Source organism: Nerophis lumbriciformis, linkage group LG17, assembly GCF_033978685.3.
Source record: "Nerophis lumbriciformis linkage group LG17, RoL_Nlum_v2.1, whole genome shotgun sequence".
In the NCBI taxonomy this organism is placed as follows: Eukaryota; Metazoa; Chordata; class Actinopteri; order Syngnathiformes; family Syngnathidae; genus Nerophis; species Nerophis lumbriciformis.
In genome coordinates this window covers 4598323-4618859 of record NC_084564.2, presented here as the reverse complement: position 1 = coordinate 4618859, position 20537 = coordinate 4598323, and the positions used below count along the sequence as shown (strand labels likewise).

The 20537-nt window shown below is 42.2% G+C and overlaps 1 protein-coding gene across 1 annotated transcript in view; it reads left to right on the top strand.

The window, feature by feature from the left end:
- The window catches only part of supt5h (SPT5 homolog, DSIF elongation factor subunit), a 57165-nt gene that overhangs the window by 4928 nt on the left and 31700 nt on the right, over positions 1–20537 (top strand). The window contains exons 3-10 of the mRNA XM_061972245.1: positions 3481–3634; positions 3722–3790; positions 3980–3985; positions 13077–13088; positions 13171–13237; positions 13313–13381; positions 18897–18962; positions 19040–19070. Of these exons, the coding sequence (XP_061828229.1) occupies positions 3481–3634; positions 3722–3790; positions 3980–3985; positions 13077–13088; positions 13171–13237; positions 13313–13381; positions 18897–18962; positions 19040–19070 (474 nt within the window). The remainder of the gene's footprint in view (positions 1–3480; positions 3635–3721; positions 3791–3979; positions 3986–13076; positions 13089–13170; positions 13238–13312; positions 13382–18896; positions 18963–19039; positions 19071–20537) is intronic.

Genomic DNA, 20537 nt, shown 5'->3' with positions numbered 1-20537 from the left:
ACGTATGTGACGTATGACGTGTGTAAGAAGTTGCGCTTGCTGTCTGTGAGAAGGAGACAGAAGAAGGAGTGGAAAGAGCCTGTCGTGTAATGCCAGCAGCTAAAAGCAACTGCGTGAGAATCCACAGACTTGTGGATGTGTTGAAGGTGTGCTGGAAAATGCGGAACGGAAATTAGGGAGCAGCAGAAAAGTGGAATGTATTATTTAATTCTGTGCGTTGGAAAACACGGACCGGAGTTTTTTTTTTAAACTGGATCTGGATCGGCATTTTCCCATGCCTTGCCGATACGCATTTTTTGGCAAATATCGGCGGCCGATCCGAACCAAATATCGGATCGGGACATCCCTAGCCGGTATATCTATTTTTAGGAACACTAATACAAAACCTCACCATAATACATGATTGAATGCTAAAAACTTTACAACAGACCGCCTTAAAAACGGAATGGAATGTTAATTTTTTTTTACTGTACAAGACACCCAGAATGTACATGAAAGAATGTGGGATTTACAATATTAACTATGAATGATAAAACACTGAATATTGACAACTGGGGATGTCCGATAATGGCTTTTTGCCGATATCCGATATTGTCCAACTCTTTTTAATTACCGATATCAACCGATATATGCAGTCGTGGAATTAACACATTATTATGCCTAATTTGGACAACCAGGTATGGTGAAGATAAGGTACCGGTACTTTAAAAAAAAAAAATCCATCCATTTTTCTACCGCTTATTCCCTTTTGGGGTCGCGGGGGGCGCTGGAGCCTATCACAGCTACAATCGGGCGGAAGGTGGGTTACACCCTGGACAAGTCGCCACCTCATCGCAGGGCCTAAATAAGATAAATAAATTAAAAACATTTTCTTGAATAAAAAAGACATTAAAACAGTTACATAGAAACTAGTAATGAATGAAAATGAGTAAAATGAAGTGTTAAAGGTTAGTACTATTAGTGGAGCAGCAGCACGCACAATCATGTGTGCTTACGGACTGTATCCCTTGCAGACTGTATTGATATATATTGATATATAATGTAGGAACCACAATATTAATAACAGAAAGAAACAACCCATTTGTGTGAATGAGTGTAAATGGGGGAGGGAGGTTTTTTGGGTTGGTGCACTAATTGTAAGTGTATCTTGTGTTTTTAATGTTGAGTTAATATAAAATAAATAATAAAAAAAGCGATACCGATAATAAAAAAAACGATACCGATCATTTCCGATATTACATTTTAACGCATTTATCGGCCGGTCTGAATACGGTCTGTTTTAAAGGAAAAAAATGACATACTGTTAGATGACTTTTCCTCTTTTATCCACAATTTCTTCGCTGCCTGCAGCGCTCATTTTTAGTTTCACTCAAGAATCAACCGCGAGACACCAAGATGGCACAAGCATATTTGATAGTCGATACTGTTACCCTATTGGCTGTTAGCGTGTCACTCCAACTGATCATTGATCACCGAGAGCAAGTGCCTTTCTTCATGCAACCAATTTTTTTTCCAGTTTCTTCCGACAAAAAATGTATACAAATTATTATATTTGAACACTTTTTTTAATGATATTGAGGACTCTATCGCGATATACTGTATATTGATATCGTTTTATAGCCCAGCTCTAGTGAATAATCTAGCTAATAGGAGCTGCAGTCATCATCAGAGTAGGGGACGGCGTGGCGAAGTTGGAGAGTGACCGTGCCAGCAATCTGAGGGTTACTGGTTCAATCCCCACCTTCTACCATCCTAGTCACGTCCGTTGTGTCCTTGAGCAAGACACTTCACCCTTCCTCCTGATGGGTCCTGGTTAGCGCCTTGCATGGCAGCTCCCGCCATCAGTGTGTGAATGGATGAATGTGGTAATAGTGTCAAAGCGCTTTGAGTTCCTTAAAAAGGTAGAAAAGCGCTATACAAGTACAACCATTTAGAGCAGGGGTGTCAAACTCAAATACAGAGTGGGCCAAAATTTTAAACTGAACAAAGCCGCGGGCCAAGGTTGAACAAATTGACCTTTTAATAGGGACCCAAACAAGTTTTGCATTGAATATTGAACAAGCAAGGCTTATATAACTTTATAGTGACATGCAAAATCGAGTTTCAAATAATAATAATAATAATTAAAAAATATCAATGGCATATCAAATACAATTTAAATAAAAATGTAATGCCTCTTTTCTATTTGCAGCCTTCTGAGGTAAAAAAAAATCAACATTAACTTTTTCCACAGGCTAATAAATTTGAAAATAAAATAATGAATAAACCAACCATTCAGGACTTTAAACTGCTCAGTTTGCAACACACTGATCTAATCTGATGTGCCCAAGCCAGATACCTGCCATCTTTTCTTGGATGCTAGTTCATTAATGTCGGGCGAAAATTCCAGACATGCGCTAATAAAATTAATATTTTGCGAAACGAGTTTGATCCGGCGTTAATCCTGAGCCGGCGGTAAGGCCAAGCATGCGCTAATTATTTTGCGAAACGAGTTTGACCCGGCAGTAATTCGAGGCATGCGAATACTATATACCCGGCGCCAATTCAAGGAAATAATGTTTATCTTTATTTTTGCACATTTTAAAGCAAAATAAGCAATACTTTTACTTTTGAAATGCTTATACTATTGCAGAATATTAAGTTTTGCACTGTATGTTTATTTTACATTTGCACATTAAAAAGCAAATACGCTACTTTTAATTTTGTTAAATGTTAAAAGTTTTAAATGTTTACATTGTTACAGAATATTTTGTCATGTTGTTGTCAATGTTGACTGAGTGGCCATACTTTTTTTTTTTTGTAAATAAAAGCCATGCCTTTTGAAAAAACTGGCCTACATTTATTTTTTCATCTTCTTTTTAAATAAAAAAATAATCGGTAAAAGGAAAAATAATCTATAGATTAATCGAAAGAAATAATCTATAGATTAACCGATTAATCAAAAAAATAATCTATAGATTAATCGATAGAAAAATAATCGTTAGCTGCAGCCTTAGTTAGTGCTGCATGAGATTCTGGGTATTTGTTTTGTTGCGTTTATGTTGTGTTACGGTGCGGATGTTCTCCCGAAATGTGTTTGTCATTCTTGTTTGGTGTGGATTCACAGTGTGGCGCATATTTCTAACAGTGTTAAAGTTGTTTATACGGGCACCGTCAGTGTAACCTGTATCACTGTTGGCCAAGTATGGATTGCATTAGCGTATGTGTGTATGCGTGTTAAAGCCGCACATTTTATATGACTGGGCCAGCACTCGCTGGACTGGGTGAAAAGCGGACGTGACGATGTTTGGGAGGGGCACTGAAATTTGAGAGTCTCCCGGGAGGATTGGCAAGTATGAGAGTTAGCGGTGAATGAGGTGTTACCGCGGCACCGCCGCTGAATATAATCGGCGGGCCAGCTCTAGTGTTAGTTTGATATCGCCTCAAGGCCCGCGGGCCAGAATTTGACACCCATGATTTAGAGTGTGTCCCGGTCTTTAGGAGGAGACGGCCAGTCCAGTGGGCAGTGACAAGGCAGCCGAGGAGGAGGGCGAGGACCTGGATGAGGACGAGTACGATGAAGAGGAGGAGGAGGAAGATGACGACCGTCCCAGGAAGAAGCCTCGACATGGAGGGTTCATCCTGGACGAAGCTGGTAAGAAAAAAGGCCATCCACCTCCTTCTTCTTCTGTTTTGTCTTGTTGTTGTTGTTTTGTCTCTAAACTCCGCCCTCTTTTTCCAGACGTGGATGATGAGTACGAGGACGAGGAAGAGCAACTGGAGGACGGAGCGGAGGACATCCTGGAGAAGGGTGAGGAACTAAATAAGTAATGAAGGTGACAAACACAGCAGGGGTGTGTTTCCAAGACTGAACATGAGCTTTGTTTTTGAGGACAGCAGTAAAGTGAGTTAAAACTGTCTGTTAAGCCTGCGTGTTGTCTGACCTCTGAACTCTCTTTGTGTCGTTGGTGTCCCTCTCTGTCGTGCATGTCCTCTTCAGTTAACGGTAATTGACATATTCTTCTTCCTTCTGAACTCACGCCATTTGTGTTTGAACGAGAATGGACCATCACTTCCCTCCATGTTTCATCTATGCACGGTTTACGTCCCAACGTTCTCAGCACACTTGTGATTGTATGGCCAGCCCGGCAGCTCCATCTCTGCGTCTCAACTAGGGACGGGCATTAGACAGGCTTGATTTTGCTTTAAGATGGCAGGAAAAAACAAAACAAATTGGAGAGTGTTTCCACATACACAACAAAGTAGGGCTGGACGATTACTTTAATGGATATTGATAACACGATTATTCATTAATTTGAAAACATGAGTACCGTATTTTCCGCACCATAAGCCGCCCTGGGTTATAAGCCGCGCCTTCAATGAACGGCATATTTCAAAACTTTGTCCACCTATAAGCCGCCCCGTGTTATAAGCCGCATCTAACTGCACTACAGGGAATGTCAAAAAAACAGTCAGATAGGTCAGTTAAACTTTAATAATATATTAAAAACCAGCGTTCTAACAACTCTGTTCACTCCCAAAATGTAAGGTAATGTGCAAATGTGCAATCACAAACATAGTAAAATTCAAAATAGTGCATCAATAACTTAATGTTGCTCGAACGTTAATGTCACAACACACAAAATAAACATAACGCTCACTTTCTGAAGTTATTCTTCATTCATAAATCCCTCAAATTCTTCTCCTTCGGTGTCCGAATTAAAAAGTTGGGCGAATACGGGATCCAAAATGGCCGGCTCCGTCTCGTGGAAGTCATCGGAGTCAGTGTCGCTGTTGTTGTCCAGCAGTTCTGTGAATCCTGCCTTCCGGAAAGCTCGGACCACAGTTGTGACCGAAATATCCGCCCAGGCATTTACGATCCACTGGCAGATGTTGGCGTATGTCGTCCGGCGCTGTCTCCCTGTCTTAGTGAAGGTGTGTTCGCCTTCGGTCATCCATTGTTCCCACGCCGTTCGCAGTCGTGCTTTAAATGCCCTGTTGACACCAATATCCAGCGGTTGGAGTTCTTTGGTTAATCCACCCGGAATGATGGCGAGTGTTGTATTTGTGTGCTTCACTTGTTTTTTGACACCATCTGTGATGTGGGCGCGATTCATTTATGTTATATTCTCTTGCTGCTGCTCTATTTCCGTGTTCTTCGGCATGACTTATTGCCTTAAGTTTAAATTCTGCGTTATACGCGTGTCGCTTAGTAGGAGCCATTTTGTGGTCTTTACAGATGTAAACACACAAAGGAAATGAAACGTAATACCCGCGCGCTTCTTCTTCTACGGGGGCGGGTGGTTGCTTACCGTAGAAGAAGAAGCGCTTCCTCTTCTACGGGGGCGGGTGCTTACCTTGGCAGTTGCTTACCATAGAAGAAGAAGCGCTTCCTCTTCTACGGGGAAAAAAGATGGCGGCTGTTTACCGTAGTTGCGAGACCGAAACTTTATGAAAATAAATATTTATATTAATCCATATATAAGGCGCACCGGGTTATAAGCCGCACTGTCAGCTTTTGTGAAAATTTGTGGTTTTTAGGTGCGGCTTATAGTGCGGAAAATACGGTATATGTAGTACCACCAAAACAACATTAAATGTAATTTAAAAGAACTGGATATGAAATAGTAACGAATAAACCACAACAAGTACAACAAATATAACAATACACATCATAACAATAGCTATTTAAAAAAAAAAAATCAGTTTTTCAGTTTTAATATATTTAAATTCGGTTTTTACCTTTTACATTTATTTTATTGGTTGACAAGACTGCAGCATCGCGTGGACATCGGGGGCAGTACCTTTTGGATTGGCAGACCGGGGTGGTGGTTCCTCTCTTTAAGAAGGGGAACCGGAGGGTGTGTTCTAACTATCGTGGGATCACACTCCTCAGCCTTCCCGGTAAGGTCTATTCAGGTGTACTGGAGAGGAGGCTACGCCGGATAGTCGAACCTCGGATTCAGGAGGAACAGTGTGGTTTTCGTCCCGGTCGTGGAACTGTGGACCAGCTCTATACTCTCGGCAGGGTCCTTGAGGGTGCATGGGAGTTTGCCCAACCAGTCTACATGTGCTTTGTGGACTTGGAGAAGGCATTGGACCGTGTCCCTCGGGAAGTCCTGTGGGGAGTGCTCAGAGAGTATGGGGTATCGGACTGTCTGATTGTGGCGGTCCGCTCCCTGTATGATCAGTGTCAGAGCTCGGTCCGCATTGCCGGCAGTGAGTCGGACACGTTTCCGGTGAGGGTTGGACTCCGCCAAGGCTGCCCTTTGTCACCGATTCTGCTCATAACTTTTATGGACAGAATTTCTAGGCGCAGTCAAGGCGTTGAGGGGATCTGGTTTGGTGGCTGCAGGATTAGGTCTCTGCTTTTTGCAGTCCTGATGGCTTCACCTGGCCAGAATCTTCAGCTCTCACTGGATCGGTTCGCAGCCGAGTGTGAAGCGACTGGGATGAGAATCAGCACCTCCAAGTCCGAGTCCATGGTTCTCGCCCGGAAAAGGGTGGAGTGCCATCTCCGGGTTGGGGAGGAGATCTTGCCCCAAGTGGAGGAGTTCAAGTACCTCAGAGTCTTGTTCACGAGTGAGGGAAGAGTGGATCGTGAGATCGACAGGCGGATCGGTGCGGCGTCTTCAGTAATGCGGACGCTGTATCGATCCGTTGTGGTGAAGAAGGAGCTGAGCCGGAAGGCAAAGCTCTCAATTTACCGGTCGATCTACGTTCCCATCCTCACCTATGGTCATGAGCTTTGGGTCATGACCGAAAGGACAAGATCCCGGGTACAAGCGGCCGAAATGAGTTTCCTCCGCCGGGTGGCGGGTCTCTCCCTTAGAGATAGGGTGAGAAGCTCTGCCATCCGGGGGGAGCTCAAAGTAAAGCCGCTGCTCCTCCACATGGAGAGGAGCCAGATGAGGTGGTTCGGGCATCTGGTCAGGATGCCACCCGAACGCCTCCCTAGGGAGGTGTTTAGGGCACGTCCGACCGGTAGGAGGCCACGAGGAAGACCCAGGACACGTTGGGAAGACTATGTCTCCCGGCTGGCCTGGGAACGCCTCTGGATCCCCCGGGAGGAGCTGGACGAAGTGGCTGGGGAGAGGGAAGTCTGGGCTTCCCTGCTTAGGCTGCTGCCCCCGAGACCCGACCTCGGATAAGCGGAAGAAGATGGATGGATGGATGGACATTTATTTTACCGCCATAGTGTGTGTGCTTTTTGTGTCATACATAAAGGCCCTGCGATGAGGTGGCGACTTGTCCAGGGTGTACCCCGCCTTCCGCCCGATTGTAGCTGAGATAGGCTCCAGCGCCCCCCGCGACCCCAAAGGGAATAAGCGGTAGAAAATGGATGGATGGATGGATGGACATAAAGTCTAATGAAATGTTTAATTAAATGCAAAAATCATCACATTTATTGGCGCAAATACATATTTGGACAATTTTGACCACTACTTAATGTCAGAGCATGATAATTGTGTAAATGTATCAATAAGTGCCTAAAGTACATTATGCCTGTGTAAGGTACTTGTTTTTAAAACCTTCATTTTGTTAGTGCAGACAGACCGGATGTTGCGCATAGCGCAGTTGTTCTGAGCTTGACAGTGTGGAGGCTTTGGGGCTTAGTATGAAAAAGAAAAGTCATTGTTTCAAGTGGCCGTCTCCACATTGTTTAGTTCAGGACGGCGCGGTTAAGTGTTTCGGGGATGAATGAGCGATACCGTACATTGTGGGGACATTGGATTTTCCCACTATCTCTCCTCACTATAACCACGTACGTGTGTACATAAGCAAAACAAATTTAATCTGATCATAATTCGGATTAGAGTGTTACTGTGTACATGGACCCTTAAAAAATGATCCGATTATGACATACATTTTCATGCATCACACCTCAGATCGGAATACTTTACTTTGACATGCGCAGCTTACGCCAAAAAAATCAAAGGTACGTTATTATTGTTTGTGCTGTGGCGCCATCTTTTGGACGAGTTTGCTCACTGCATGTGCTAAAGAAGAAGCAGTGACTTCCGCTGTAAACATAGGTGGCTTTTGTGCATTTCTGCGTGTCCGAAGTTGTCACGTTATTTATTTTTCCTTCTGTTCACACATTTTTTTTACCTCTCTTTTTTTAAATGGATCTGTTCTGTTCTCTCCATGCTAGCAGTTAGCACTTGGAGTATCCGTATGGTCGTGAATAAAACCGCTCGTTGGGACAACTGGATCCCCCCTTCTATTGTTATATCGACACAAGACACTCCAGACCATACTTTTTGTTTTTGCTAGTCTCGGTTTTAGGGAAACAAAGTCAACGGTATATAATGCTACTTCTGTACATGTTGAATGGGGGGAGACAGCAGCAAGAAAATCGCTTCATTACGAGACTATTAAATGTAGTCCCCCATCCATGCCGTCAAAGACATGCGCAGTAAGGATAATTTCAACCCGAACTTCGGAAGAAGTGTTTTAATACATCTGAATGACTATTGGCATAAACCACTCTTCTCGATCTGAACAAAATTTTGTTCCAAACGTGTGTGATTGGGTCAGAATATTCAGAATGGCATGTTTAAATGAAGCATTTTTATTCTGGTTAGGCTTTTAATCTGAATGAGTCCATGTGGTGCACATAGCTAATGACAGCATTTCAGTCACATTTATGTCAATTTCTGTGATACTCAGCGTTTAACAGCGGATTGTGTTTTATTGGCCTGTTCTGTGATTTCGTGCGCGGTTACAAGAATGCGGAAATCATATGCATTTAACTTTTTGGGGGAGGGGGTTTAGTGATTATTGATTAGTTGTGTCAAATAAAAAATAGCAACAATGGGGAGATCCATCCATCCATCCATCTTCTTCCGCTTATCCGAGGTCGGGTGGCGGGGGCAGCAGCCTAAGCAGGGAAGCCCAGACTTCCCTCTCCCCAGCCACTTCGTCCAGCTCTTCCTGTGGGACCCCGAGGCGTTCCCAGGCCAGCCGGGAGACATAGTCGTCCTGGGTCTTCCCCGCGGCCTCCTACCGGTCGGACGTGCCCTAAACACCTCCCTAGGGAGGCGTTCGGGTGGCATCCTGACCAGATGCCCGAACCACCTCATCTGGCTCCTCTCGATGTGGAGGAGCAGCGGCTTTACTTTGAGCTCCTCCCGGATGGCAGAGCTTCTCACCCTATCTCTAAGGGAGAGCCCCGCCACCCGGCGGAGGAAACTCATTTCGGCCGCTTGTACCCGTGATCTTGTCCTTTCGGTCATAACCCAAAGCTCATGACCATAGGTGAGGATGGGAACGTAGATCGACCGGTAAATTGAGAGCTTTGCCTTCCGGCTCAGCTCCTTCTTCACCACAACGGATCGATACAGCGTCCGCATTACTGAAGACGCCGCACCGATCCGCCTGTCGATCTCACGATCCACTCTTCCCCCACTCGTGAACAAGACTCCGAGGTACTTGAACTCCTCCACTTGGGGCAAAATCTCCTCCCCAACCCGGAGATGGCACTCCACCCTTTTCCGGGCGAGAACCATGGACTCGGACTTGGAGGTGCTGATTCTCATCCTAGTCGCTTCACACTCAGCTGCGAACCGATCCAGTGAGAGCTGAAGATCCTGGCCAGATGAAGCCATCAGGACCACATCATCTGCAAAAAGCAGAGACCTAATCCTGCAGCCACCAAACCAGATCCCCTCAACGCCTTGACTGCGCCTAGAAATTCTGTCCATAAAAGTTATGAACAGAATCGGTGACAAAGGGCAGCCTTGGCGGAGTCCAACCCTCACTGGAAACGTGTCCGACTTACTGCCGGTAATGCGGACCAAGCTCTGACACTGATCATACAGGGAGCGGACTGCCACAATCAGACAGTCCGATACCCCATACTCTCTGAGCACTCCCCACAGGACTTCCCGAGGGACACGGTCGAATGCCTTCTCCAAGTCCACAAAACACTGGGGAGATCTCAAACTTTTTAAAGACTAGATTTTTTTTTTTTCACTCATACGCTCACTCATTCATTTCACCGCTGCAAGTTTAGGAATTTGCATGCGCGTTGTGCGGCACATTAATAATTTATTTTCAGATTATAATAATTTAATGATCGTGAGGAGCCAAAATCGTGGTTTTCAATATGACTGTCCAGCCCTAAAATAAAATAAAAGGCAGCACAGATGGAACAGTTCAAGGCTCCTACCTAAACATCTTGATATTTGAACAAACCAAGAAAATATTCATGAAAGTTATTGACAGGCTAAAAGTGTACTTCACTTTCCACAGCTCTTTAAAGGAAATAATGAATACCGCAAATTGTAGCACCAAATTTGGCTCAGTTTCAATCGAATTCAGATTCAGAACTTTGATACCATGGGCAGGTTTCCTCTGGGAAATGAATTGTGCCCCCTACTGGTCTCTGTCAAGTCAAACAGTTCTCTTCTGATCGACTCATTTGATGAATGCCCATCCCAAGTTTGAAACACAACTCCCGCCCTTTAACAAGCCTTTTCATGACCAAACGGCACAAAACATCTGTTGGCTAAAGTGAGGTTTACACCTTGTCTTCTGGTTCAACATATGAACACGATGAAATATCTCCCCATGCGTCTCCTCTGGTTATCGTCGTCATTTGGCCAGATATAAGACTTTTCCTAGACTTTCCACAGGTGGTCAACCTGTGGCAGTAACGTCTTAATTGCTCATCTTGCCAACATGCTAACAGCCAACCCCTATCTACAGTATATGCACATATTCCATTTACATAATCAGGATACATTTTAGGTCGATTACAGAGATCAGCTGTGAGCATCATAACTCAATCTAAACATGGCGGAAATGTTCAAGACGACAGCCCATCAGTTGACCTTCCCCCGCTCTACTTCCATAGTAAACGGAATTGCCTAACATTTGTTTAATCATTGGATAAAGTACAGTTCAAGTGATTATATGGAAAGTGTGAAAATGCTTTTCACAGCTTGCAACTGCTGAACTGCTAACGCTACACGTGGCATGTCCGGCCACCGGACAAATATTTGAGTTTGAAAATATATCTGTATTGTTATTAAATATGATGCACAGTTGCAAGTAGCAGCGTATGTAGCATCATCATTTAAAAATGGTATTGTTTATATTTTAAAACTTTAGGGAAATTTGTTTGTTTTGGGTTTTGCATCCTTGCACCAATACTCATAACTGTAAAATAGGTCATTCTGTTATTTTGTTTTTCTCTTTGTTTGACTGTTGAGTAAAAATGACAAATATTTTTCTCTGTTCATCTTATTTAATTTGCTTAATTTACTCTGGATTGGCAGACCGGGGTGGTGGTTCCTCTCTTTAAAAAGGGGAACCGGAGGGTGTGTTCTAACTATCGTGGGATCACACTCCTCAGCCTTCTATTCAGGTGTACTGGAGAGGAGGCTACGCCGGATAGTCGAAACCTCGGATTCAGGAGGAACAGTGTGGTTTTCGTCCTGGTCGTGGAACTGTGGACCAGCTCTATACTCTCGGCAGGGTCCTTGAGGGTGCATGGGAGTTTGCCCAACCAGTCTACATGTGCTTTGTGGACTTGGAGAAGGCATTCGACCGTGTCCCTCGGGAAGTCCTGTGGGGAGTGCTCAGAGAGTATGGGGTTTCGGACTGTCTGATTGTGGCGGTCTGCTCCCTGTATGATCAGTGTCAGAGCTTGGTTCGCATTGCCGGCAGTAAGTCGGACACGTTTCCGGTGAGGGTTGGACTCCGCCAAGGCTGCCCTTTGTCACCGATTCTGTTCATAACTTTTATGGACAGAATTTCTAGGCGCAGTCAAGGCGTTGAGGGGATCCGGTTTGGTGGCTGCAGGATTAGGTCTCTGCTTTTTGCAGATGATGTGGTCCTGATGGCTTCATCTGGCCAGGATCTTCAGCTCTCACTGGATCGGTTCGCAGCTGAGTGTGAAGCGACTGGGATGAGAATCAGCACCTCCAAGTCCGAGTCCATGGTTCTCGCCCGGAAAAGGGTGGAGTGCCATCTCCGGGTTGGGGAGGAGATCTTGCCCCAAGTGGAGGAGTTCAAGTACCTCGGAGTCTTGTTCACGAGTGAGGGAAGAGTGGATCGTGAGATCGACAGGCGGATCGGTGCGGCGTCTTCAGTAATGCGGACGCTGTATCGATCCGTTGTTGTGAAGAAGGAGCTGAACCGGAAGGCAAAGCTCTCAATTTACCGGTCGATCTACGTTCCCATCCTCACCTATGGTCATGAGCTTTGGGTTATGACCGAAAGGACAAGATCACGGGTACAAGTGGCCGAAATGAGTTTCCTCCGCCGGGTGGCGGGGCTCTCCCTCAGAGATAGGGTGAGAAGCTCTGTCATCTGGGGGGAGCTCAAAGTAAAGCCGCTGCTCCTCCACATCGAGAGGAGCCAGATGAGGTGGTTCGGGCATCTGGTCAGGATGCCACCCGAGCGCCTCCCTAGGGAGGTGTTTAGGGCACGTCCGACTGGTAGGAGGCCACGAGGAAGACCCAGGACACGTTGGGAAGACTATGTCTCCCGGCTTGCCTGGGAACACCTCGGGATCCCCCGGGAGGAGCTGGACGAAGTGGCTGGGGAGAGGGAAGTCTGGGCTTCCCTGCTTAGGCTGCTGCCCCCGCGACACGACCTCGGATAAGCGGAAGAAGATGGATGGATGGATGGAATTTACTCTGTAGGTTTTATTTAAAAACAAAACAACAACTAATATTTAGTTGTTTTAGTATGCATGTTTTAAAACTGGCAGGTTAAAAACAATGTGAAAATTCTGATGTAAATCGAAATCAGATTATATGAAAAAAATAATTGCCATCATTCATTTTGCCATATCACGCAGCCCTAGCTTCATGCACTGACTAGATACTATCAGTCATCATTAATGTCTGCTTTGTTTTTCTCCCATCATGCTTTGTTGTTCCGCTGCCTGACTCCGCCCTGATGATTTTCTCTTTGCCTCATTCAACATTCTCCAACCTCACTACCGACTTCCTCTTCCATCTTTACGCCTTCTTCTGCTTTTGTGATGCTTCTTTTTCTTCCGTTACCCCTCACCTGTCATGTCTCTCCCCTGCTCCTCACCCTCATCTGCCCTCCTCTTCCTCGCTGGCCATGCTGCACAGAGGAGGCTGAAGGTGAGTCTGCTCTTCATCGCGCCCAAAACTCTCGTTTACACGTCAGTGTGTTCAACCTCTTCTTCCCCACCTTTTTTTTAAGTGTCCAACATTGACCACATGCTGGATGAAGATCATTCTGGTTCCAGAAGGCTGCAGAACCTCTGGAGGTGACCATAACTTGACTTACATTCAGACAGGACGCTCACTTTACTCTTAAAAAAAAACATGTTTGTGATGCACAGGGACTCACGAGAGGAGGCGCTGGGGGAATACTACATGAGGAAGTACGCCAACTCCTCAGGAAGGGAGCAGTGAGTATTTTTGCTTTTACTTGGGTTCGTTGGTGAGCTACTGACAATGTCCGAAAAACTTCCTGGCAAAAAGTATTAAGTGCAAACTAGGGATGTCCCGATCCGATATTTGGATCGGATCGGCTGCCGATATTTGCCAAAAATTGCGTATCGGCAAGGCATGGGAAAATGCCGATCCAGATCCAGTTTAAAAAAAAATCTCCGGTCCGTGTTTTCCAACGCACCTATTTAAATAATACATTCCACTTTTCTGCTGCGCCGTAATTTCCGTTCCGCATTTTCCAGCACACCTTCAACACATCCACACGTCTGTGAATTCTCACGCAGTTGCATTTAGCTGCTGGCTCTTCTCACTCTTTCCTGTGTCTCCCTCTCACAGACAGCAAGCGCACCTTCTTACACACGTCACATTCTGTCACGACACACGTCACATACTGTCACGTCATACGTCACATACGTATACGTCCTCCCCGAGCAGAGAGGTAGCAGCATGGCTAACGTTAGCTGTGATGTTAGCGCAGCCGTGCGAGCAACGCTCCCTCTAAGGCAGTGGTTCTCAACGTTTTTTCAGTGATGTACCCCCTGTGAACATTTTTTTAATTCAAGTACCCCCTAATCAGAACAAAGCATTTTTGGTTGAAAAAAAGAGATAAAGAAGTAAAATACAGCACTATGTCATCAGCTTCTGATTTATTAAATTGTATAACAGTGCAAAATATTGCTCATTTGTTGTGGTCTTTCCTTAACTATTTGGAAAAAAAGATATAAAAATAACTAAAAACTTGTTGAAAAATAAACAAGTGATTCAATTATAAATAAAGATTTCTACACATAGAAGTAATCATCAGCTTAAAGTGCCCTCTTTGGGGATTGTAATAGAGATCCATCTGGATTCATGAACTTAATTCCAAACATTTATTCACAAAAAAATAAATCTTTAACATCAATATTTATGGAACATGTCCACAAAAATCTAGCTGTCAACACTGAATTTTTTTTTGAGACATTTAAAAAAAATCTCTGCATGAAAGTTTAAAAGTAGCATATATTAATGCAGTATGAAGAAGAATGTTTTAATGTAGACATGCAAGCCTTGAAAGAAAATGTTGAAAATCAAGACTACATTTCCTGCAAATGGATGCATTTCTACCCTATATTTTAACTTAAGATTTTTTCTCATATGAAACTCTTTTGGCTGTCTTTTTCACACTTACATCCGGCGCCCCCCTCCACACCCTGGATTATAAATAATGTAAATAATTCAATGTGATTATCTTGTGTGATGACTGTATTATGATGATAGTATATATCTGATAGTATATATCTGTATCATTAATCAATTTAAGTGGACCCCGACTTAAACAAGTTGAAAAACTTATTGGGGTGTTACCATTTAGTGGTCAATTGTACGGAATATGTACTTCACTGTGCAACCTACTAATAAAAGTCTCAATCAATCAATCAAAACACATAGAATCATCATACTGCTGTGATTATATGCATCAAGTGTTCATTCAAGGCTAAGGCAAAATATCGAGATATATATTGTGTATCGCAATATGGCCTTAAAATATCGCAATATTAAAAAAAGGCCATATCGCCCAGCCCTAGTTCAATGATGCCATTTCTGTTTGTCATGTATAATTTTGTCTATTTTGTGTTTATCCTTGAATAAACAGGTCAGTTTCTTGTTACCAACCATTGTGTATTATTCAAACTCCCCTAATTCAGCTGGCTAGTTGTTATCAAGAGTACTAAATCCCTTTTCAACATGATTCTGACAACTACCGTAAGTAGGCTAAATAACTTTAAACTTTAATACATGCTCGGATAGGCCAGTATCGGTCAGTATCGGTATCGGTCAGTATCGGTATCGGATCGGAAATGCAAAAACAATATCGGTATCGGATCGGAAGTGCAAAAACCTGGATCGGGACATCCCTAGTGCAAACACTTATGACTTTGATCTGTAAGTGACACTTTTCATCGCTATTTTCTGGTTATTGGTCAGTTTTTGATATTTAACAGATAAAACAGTCACTGAAAACTAGGGATGGGTACCCATTTTTTGTACTTTTGTGTCTGTTAGTAAATTCTAATAAATGTTAATTGTTTATAAAATAAAATGTTTTGATGTCTCATTAAAAATGAGCTAATTATGTGTACTTGTTTTTTTTACACATTTTAATCTCATTTGCAATGCAGTTGCACTTCAAAGACATTAGATTGCGGTACTGTATAGGCCAGAGTTTCATAATCATTGTTGTTGGACTGCGAGCACCCCCTAGAGGGCTGCCAGCAAATTGTGTTTCTCGGCTGTGTTCTGTATGGGCCGCAGCAGTACCGGTACTCAAATGTAGTAAACTTTACTAACCACTTGTGGCAGTACATGGAACAATGTCATAGAGAAGTTGCTTAAATGTACATATTATGACTACAGGGGTGAAGCTTTATTTTAATTCGCTCCTTAATTTTTATTTAGTTTGTTGTTGCATGTAAGTGTGTTTTTTGTCAGTTATTTGAGTACCTTTTACAGTATATTTGGCGAATACTTATTTTTGTAATCAACCTTACCTAAGCTTAACAATAATGTGTTAAATAAACAATAATATTTGTGATAAACACATGCTTTCGTATAATTTGACATGGTTGTAAACTCTCAGTAGGTTAGATATAAGTATTGAAATTGATTCAAATCAAGAGTACGCTTACTAATTCAATGTTAATATTTACAGTGTTTCTCCTTAATATAATGTGGTCAACCGCCACAGCATTTTTATTACTGGCTCACCTTTATAAATAGATTTTTTTTTTTACTTGTAAACAAATTAAAGTATATTGTAGCCCCCAGAAGAAATCACACAAAGTCCGACGCTATTTTTAAGTTTTATTACCAATCTTATGATAACAAACTGCGCAATTCCAGCAGGTTATACCTCCCGTGCAAACACTTTCATCACCGGACACGCAACAATACTTCCTCATTCTCCGCCAATCATCTTTCTGGCATGGACGGTGTGTTTGCAAACATGGGGAAAGTTGACATCAAATTCTGGTCATTACAGTATGATTTGATATATATAGCCGGATGTAAACAAAATGCACGCCATTGTCTGGAGCGTTGTCAGCATGTCTGTGATGTGGATGTCATTTTTATATACAATGCAGATATACCCACGGACAACCTACGAAATTTGCAAATATTAAGATGACACTGGCGGCTTTCAAGAAGAGAAAGTCTGCAGCTCTCTTCTTTAGTCAGGGACATCAAGGGACAGAAGTAGTCTCTAAGCACGAGTACATTTAAAATAACACCAGAAGAAGATGCTCGATTTTTTGCTAGTGGTTTTTAATTTAAAAAAAGTCATTAAAAGTCTGTAAACCATACTTGCCAACCCTCCCGGATTTTCCGGGAGACTCCCGATATTCAGCGGCTCTCCCGAAAACCTCCCGGGACAAATTTTCTCCCGAAAATCTCCCGAAATTCAGGCGGAGCTGGAGGCCACGCCCCCTCCAGCTCCATACGGACCTGAGTGACGTGTTGACAGCCTGTTCTTCACGTCCGCTTTCCCACAATATATACAGCTAATGATGGAGGGCGAGTTCTTGGTTTCTTATGTGGGTTTATTGTTAGGCAGTTTCATTAACGTCCTCCCAGCGCGGCAACAACACACAACAACAGCAGTCAAGTTTCGTCTACTGTAAAGCAGTTTGTCTGCCGTAAACAGCAATGTTGTGACACTTTTAAACAGGACAATACTGCCATCTACTGTACATGCATATGTGACCCACCCATAATGTGTCACATTTTTGTGTTGATTTATTTATTTTATTTTGTGGTTTGAATTCGTTTTTGAAGCTGTCATTACACATTTATCAGTATTCACATTGGTCAGTAGGGGGCAGTAGGGCGTTTCTTCCCAATTGAATGCTATCACCTGCAGACCGGAAGTGTCTTGTCATTCTGATGAGCGCGATCAGTATGTGAACAATTGAAACGTCCTGTGTGCTTTTTCCTCCTGTATAACAGGTTAGTTTTGGTGAATCAACTCACTGAATAATATCCATGTGATCTTTATAAGTTTAAGTACACATTCTGATGGTGGAGCCTAACTCTAAAGTGTTTGAGAGTTGTAGTTTGTATTGGTGAATGAATCCAGTGCACAGCTGCAGTAATCAATACAAAATGGCGACGTGAGTACGCAATGTTTATATAGGAACTTCTGATCCTAATTCAGACTCCCAAATTAGAGCTCCCGTTTTCTTATTGATTTTATAATGTATATTTGTATAATGTGTGTGTTCTGAAATAGTGACAGAGAATAGAACAAGGATGGACAATTCAACCCTTAACTCAACAATGAGTAGAGGAGTGTTGTGTGTATATGTGTAAATAAATGAACACTGAAATTCAAGTATTTATTTTATTTATTTATATATATATATATATATATATATATATATATATATATATAGCTAGAATTCAGTGAAAGTCAAGTATTTCTTATATATATATATCTTAACCACGCCCCCCGCCCCACCCCGACCACACCCCCCACCCCCCACCTCCTGAAATCGGAGGTCTCAAGGTTGGCAAGTATGCTGTAAACGCTTGAAAAAATCTCAAAGTCCATTGTACAAAAAGCAGCAACAATTGAAAATATGGCAAAACGATGAAAACATTTTTTTAATACTAATTAATAACATATTTGTTTTAAATATATATACATTTTTTGAGCCTTTTTAAAGAAAATCATATCATAGAAAATGATGCTAATTACTCGATGATGTCATGGTGACACGCCCATAACCGAGCCCTCACCACCACAGGTATTTTGGCAGTTTTGGGGAAACCCTGATTTGTTGTCTCACTAGGAATGAGCTTTTTTTTCCAGGGAGATAAATGTTATGTTGCACCCTACAAAGTGTTAAAACTGTAAGTATAGCGCTAATGACACACCAGCGGTTTGTAACATTCATCTTAGTTGTAGTTTCTTTTACTAAATTTGGAGGTGTTGAAATCGCCACGGAAAATTGCTAATGCTAATAGTAGCCTGTCTACAGCAAATCCAATGTAAATTAGCATCAAGCTATCGCGTTTTGGAAGAGTGGAGCCTTACTTTACGTTGGAGTGTTTCTTTATTTGTATTGAAAATAGCAACATTACTTAGAGGGAGTTTGGCTGAATCCCCCCTGAGCTCTGTTTGAGTGATTGTTTAAGTGAGCTCCAACCGGACATGACGTCACGTGCAACAAAGGTATCGAAATATGGCACCGTTTGATTTTACGTGAATCGATACCCGGTAGTACCAACAGAATTTGGTTGGTGCCTGTAAAAGTACTGAATTCGGTACCCAAGCCTACTCAAAACTGCTAAAAAGAAATGAACATTAGCCAATTCAAAAAGCATCTGATTGAAAGGTGTTTTGTATATAAATAACCACCAAAAACAGAATCTGTATTCCAAATTCAGATAAATTCAGTTTCTCTTTTCTTCCTCTGCGGTGGTGTGTAGCTCCTCTGGTGGGTCCGAAGAGCTCTCTGATGACATCACACAGCAGCAGCTACTTCCTGGAGTCAAGTATGTAAACGCCGACCCACCAATCAGAATCAAGAAAACAACTTGTTTGACTCTCGATCTGTGTTTGTCAACGTCAGGGATCCTAATCTGTGGACCGTCAAGTGCAAGGTGGGAACCCTGCAACTCCTTATTTCCTTAAAGGGGAACATTATCACAATTTCAGAAGGGTTAAAACCATTTAAAATCAGTTCCCAGTGGCTTATTTTATTTTTCGAAGTTTTTTTCAAAATTTTACCCATCACGCAATATCCCTAAAAAAAGCTTCAAAGTGCCTGATTTTATATACACCCGTCCATTTTCCTGTGACGTCACACAGTGATGCCAATACAAACAAACATGGCGCATAGAACAGCAAGGTATAGCGACATTAGCTCGGATTCAGACTCGGATTTCAGCGGCTTAAGCGATTCAACAGATTACGCATGTATTGAAACGGATGGTTGTAGTGTGGAGGCAGGTAGCGAAAACGAAATTGAAGAAGAAACTGAAGCTATTGAGCCATATCGGTTTGAACCGTATGCAAGCGAAACCGACGAAAACGACACGACAGCCAGCGACACGGGGGAAAGCGAGAACGAATTCGGCGATCGCCTTCTAACCAACGATTGGTATGTTTGTTTGGCATTAAAGGAAACTAACAACTATGAACTAGGTTTACAGCATATGAATTACATTTGGCAACAACATGCACTTTGAGAGTGCAGACAGCCCAGTTTTTATCAATTAATATATTCTGTAGACATACCCTCATCCGCTCTCTTTTCCTGAAAGCTGATCTGTCCAGTCCAGTTGGAAACGCATCTGTTTTGAGTGTTGCAGGATATCCACTAGGGCTGCAGCTAACGATTATTTTTCTATCGATTAATCTATAGATTTTTTTTTTTCGATTAATCGGTTAATCTATAGATTTTTTTTTTTTTTTTCGATTAATCTATAGATTATTTTTCCTTTTACCGATTATTTTTTTAATTTAAAATGAAGAGGAAAAAATAAATGTAGGCCAGTTTTTTCAAAAGGCATGATTTTTATTTACAAAAAAAAAAGTATGGCCACTCAGTCAACATTGACAACAACATGACAAAATATTCTGTAACAATGTAAACATTTAAAACTTTTAACATTTAACAAAATTAGAAGTAGCTTATTTGCTTTTTAATGTGCAAATATAAAAGTAAACATCCAGTGCAAATCTTAATATTCTGCAATAGTATAAGCATGTCAAAAGTAAAAGTATTGCTTATTTTGCTTTAAAATGTGCAAAAATAAAGATAAACATCCAATACAAAAAAGTGCAAAACGGAAATATTCTATAACAGTGTAAACATTTCAACAAAAGTAAAAGTATTGCTTATTTGCTAAAATGTGCAAAAATAAAGATAAACATCCAATACAAAAAAGTGTACAGTGTAAACATTTCAACAAAAGTAAAAGTATTGCTTATTTTGCTTAATAACACAACAATGATAGTATGATTAAAGTGAAAGTTAATTGTTGGTTTGTACATAGTATATGTAACTGTTAATGTTGTAAAAGGTATTTGCACAACTAATTAACGTTAGCGTTTGTGACACGTCT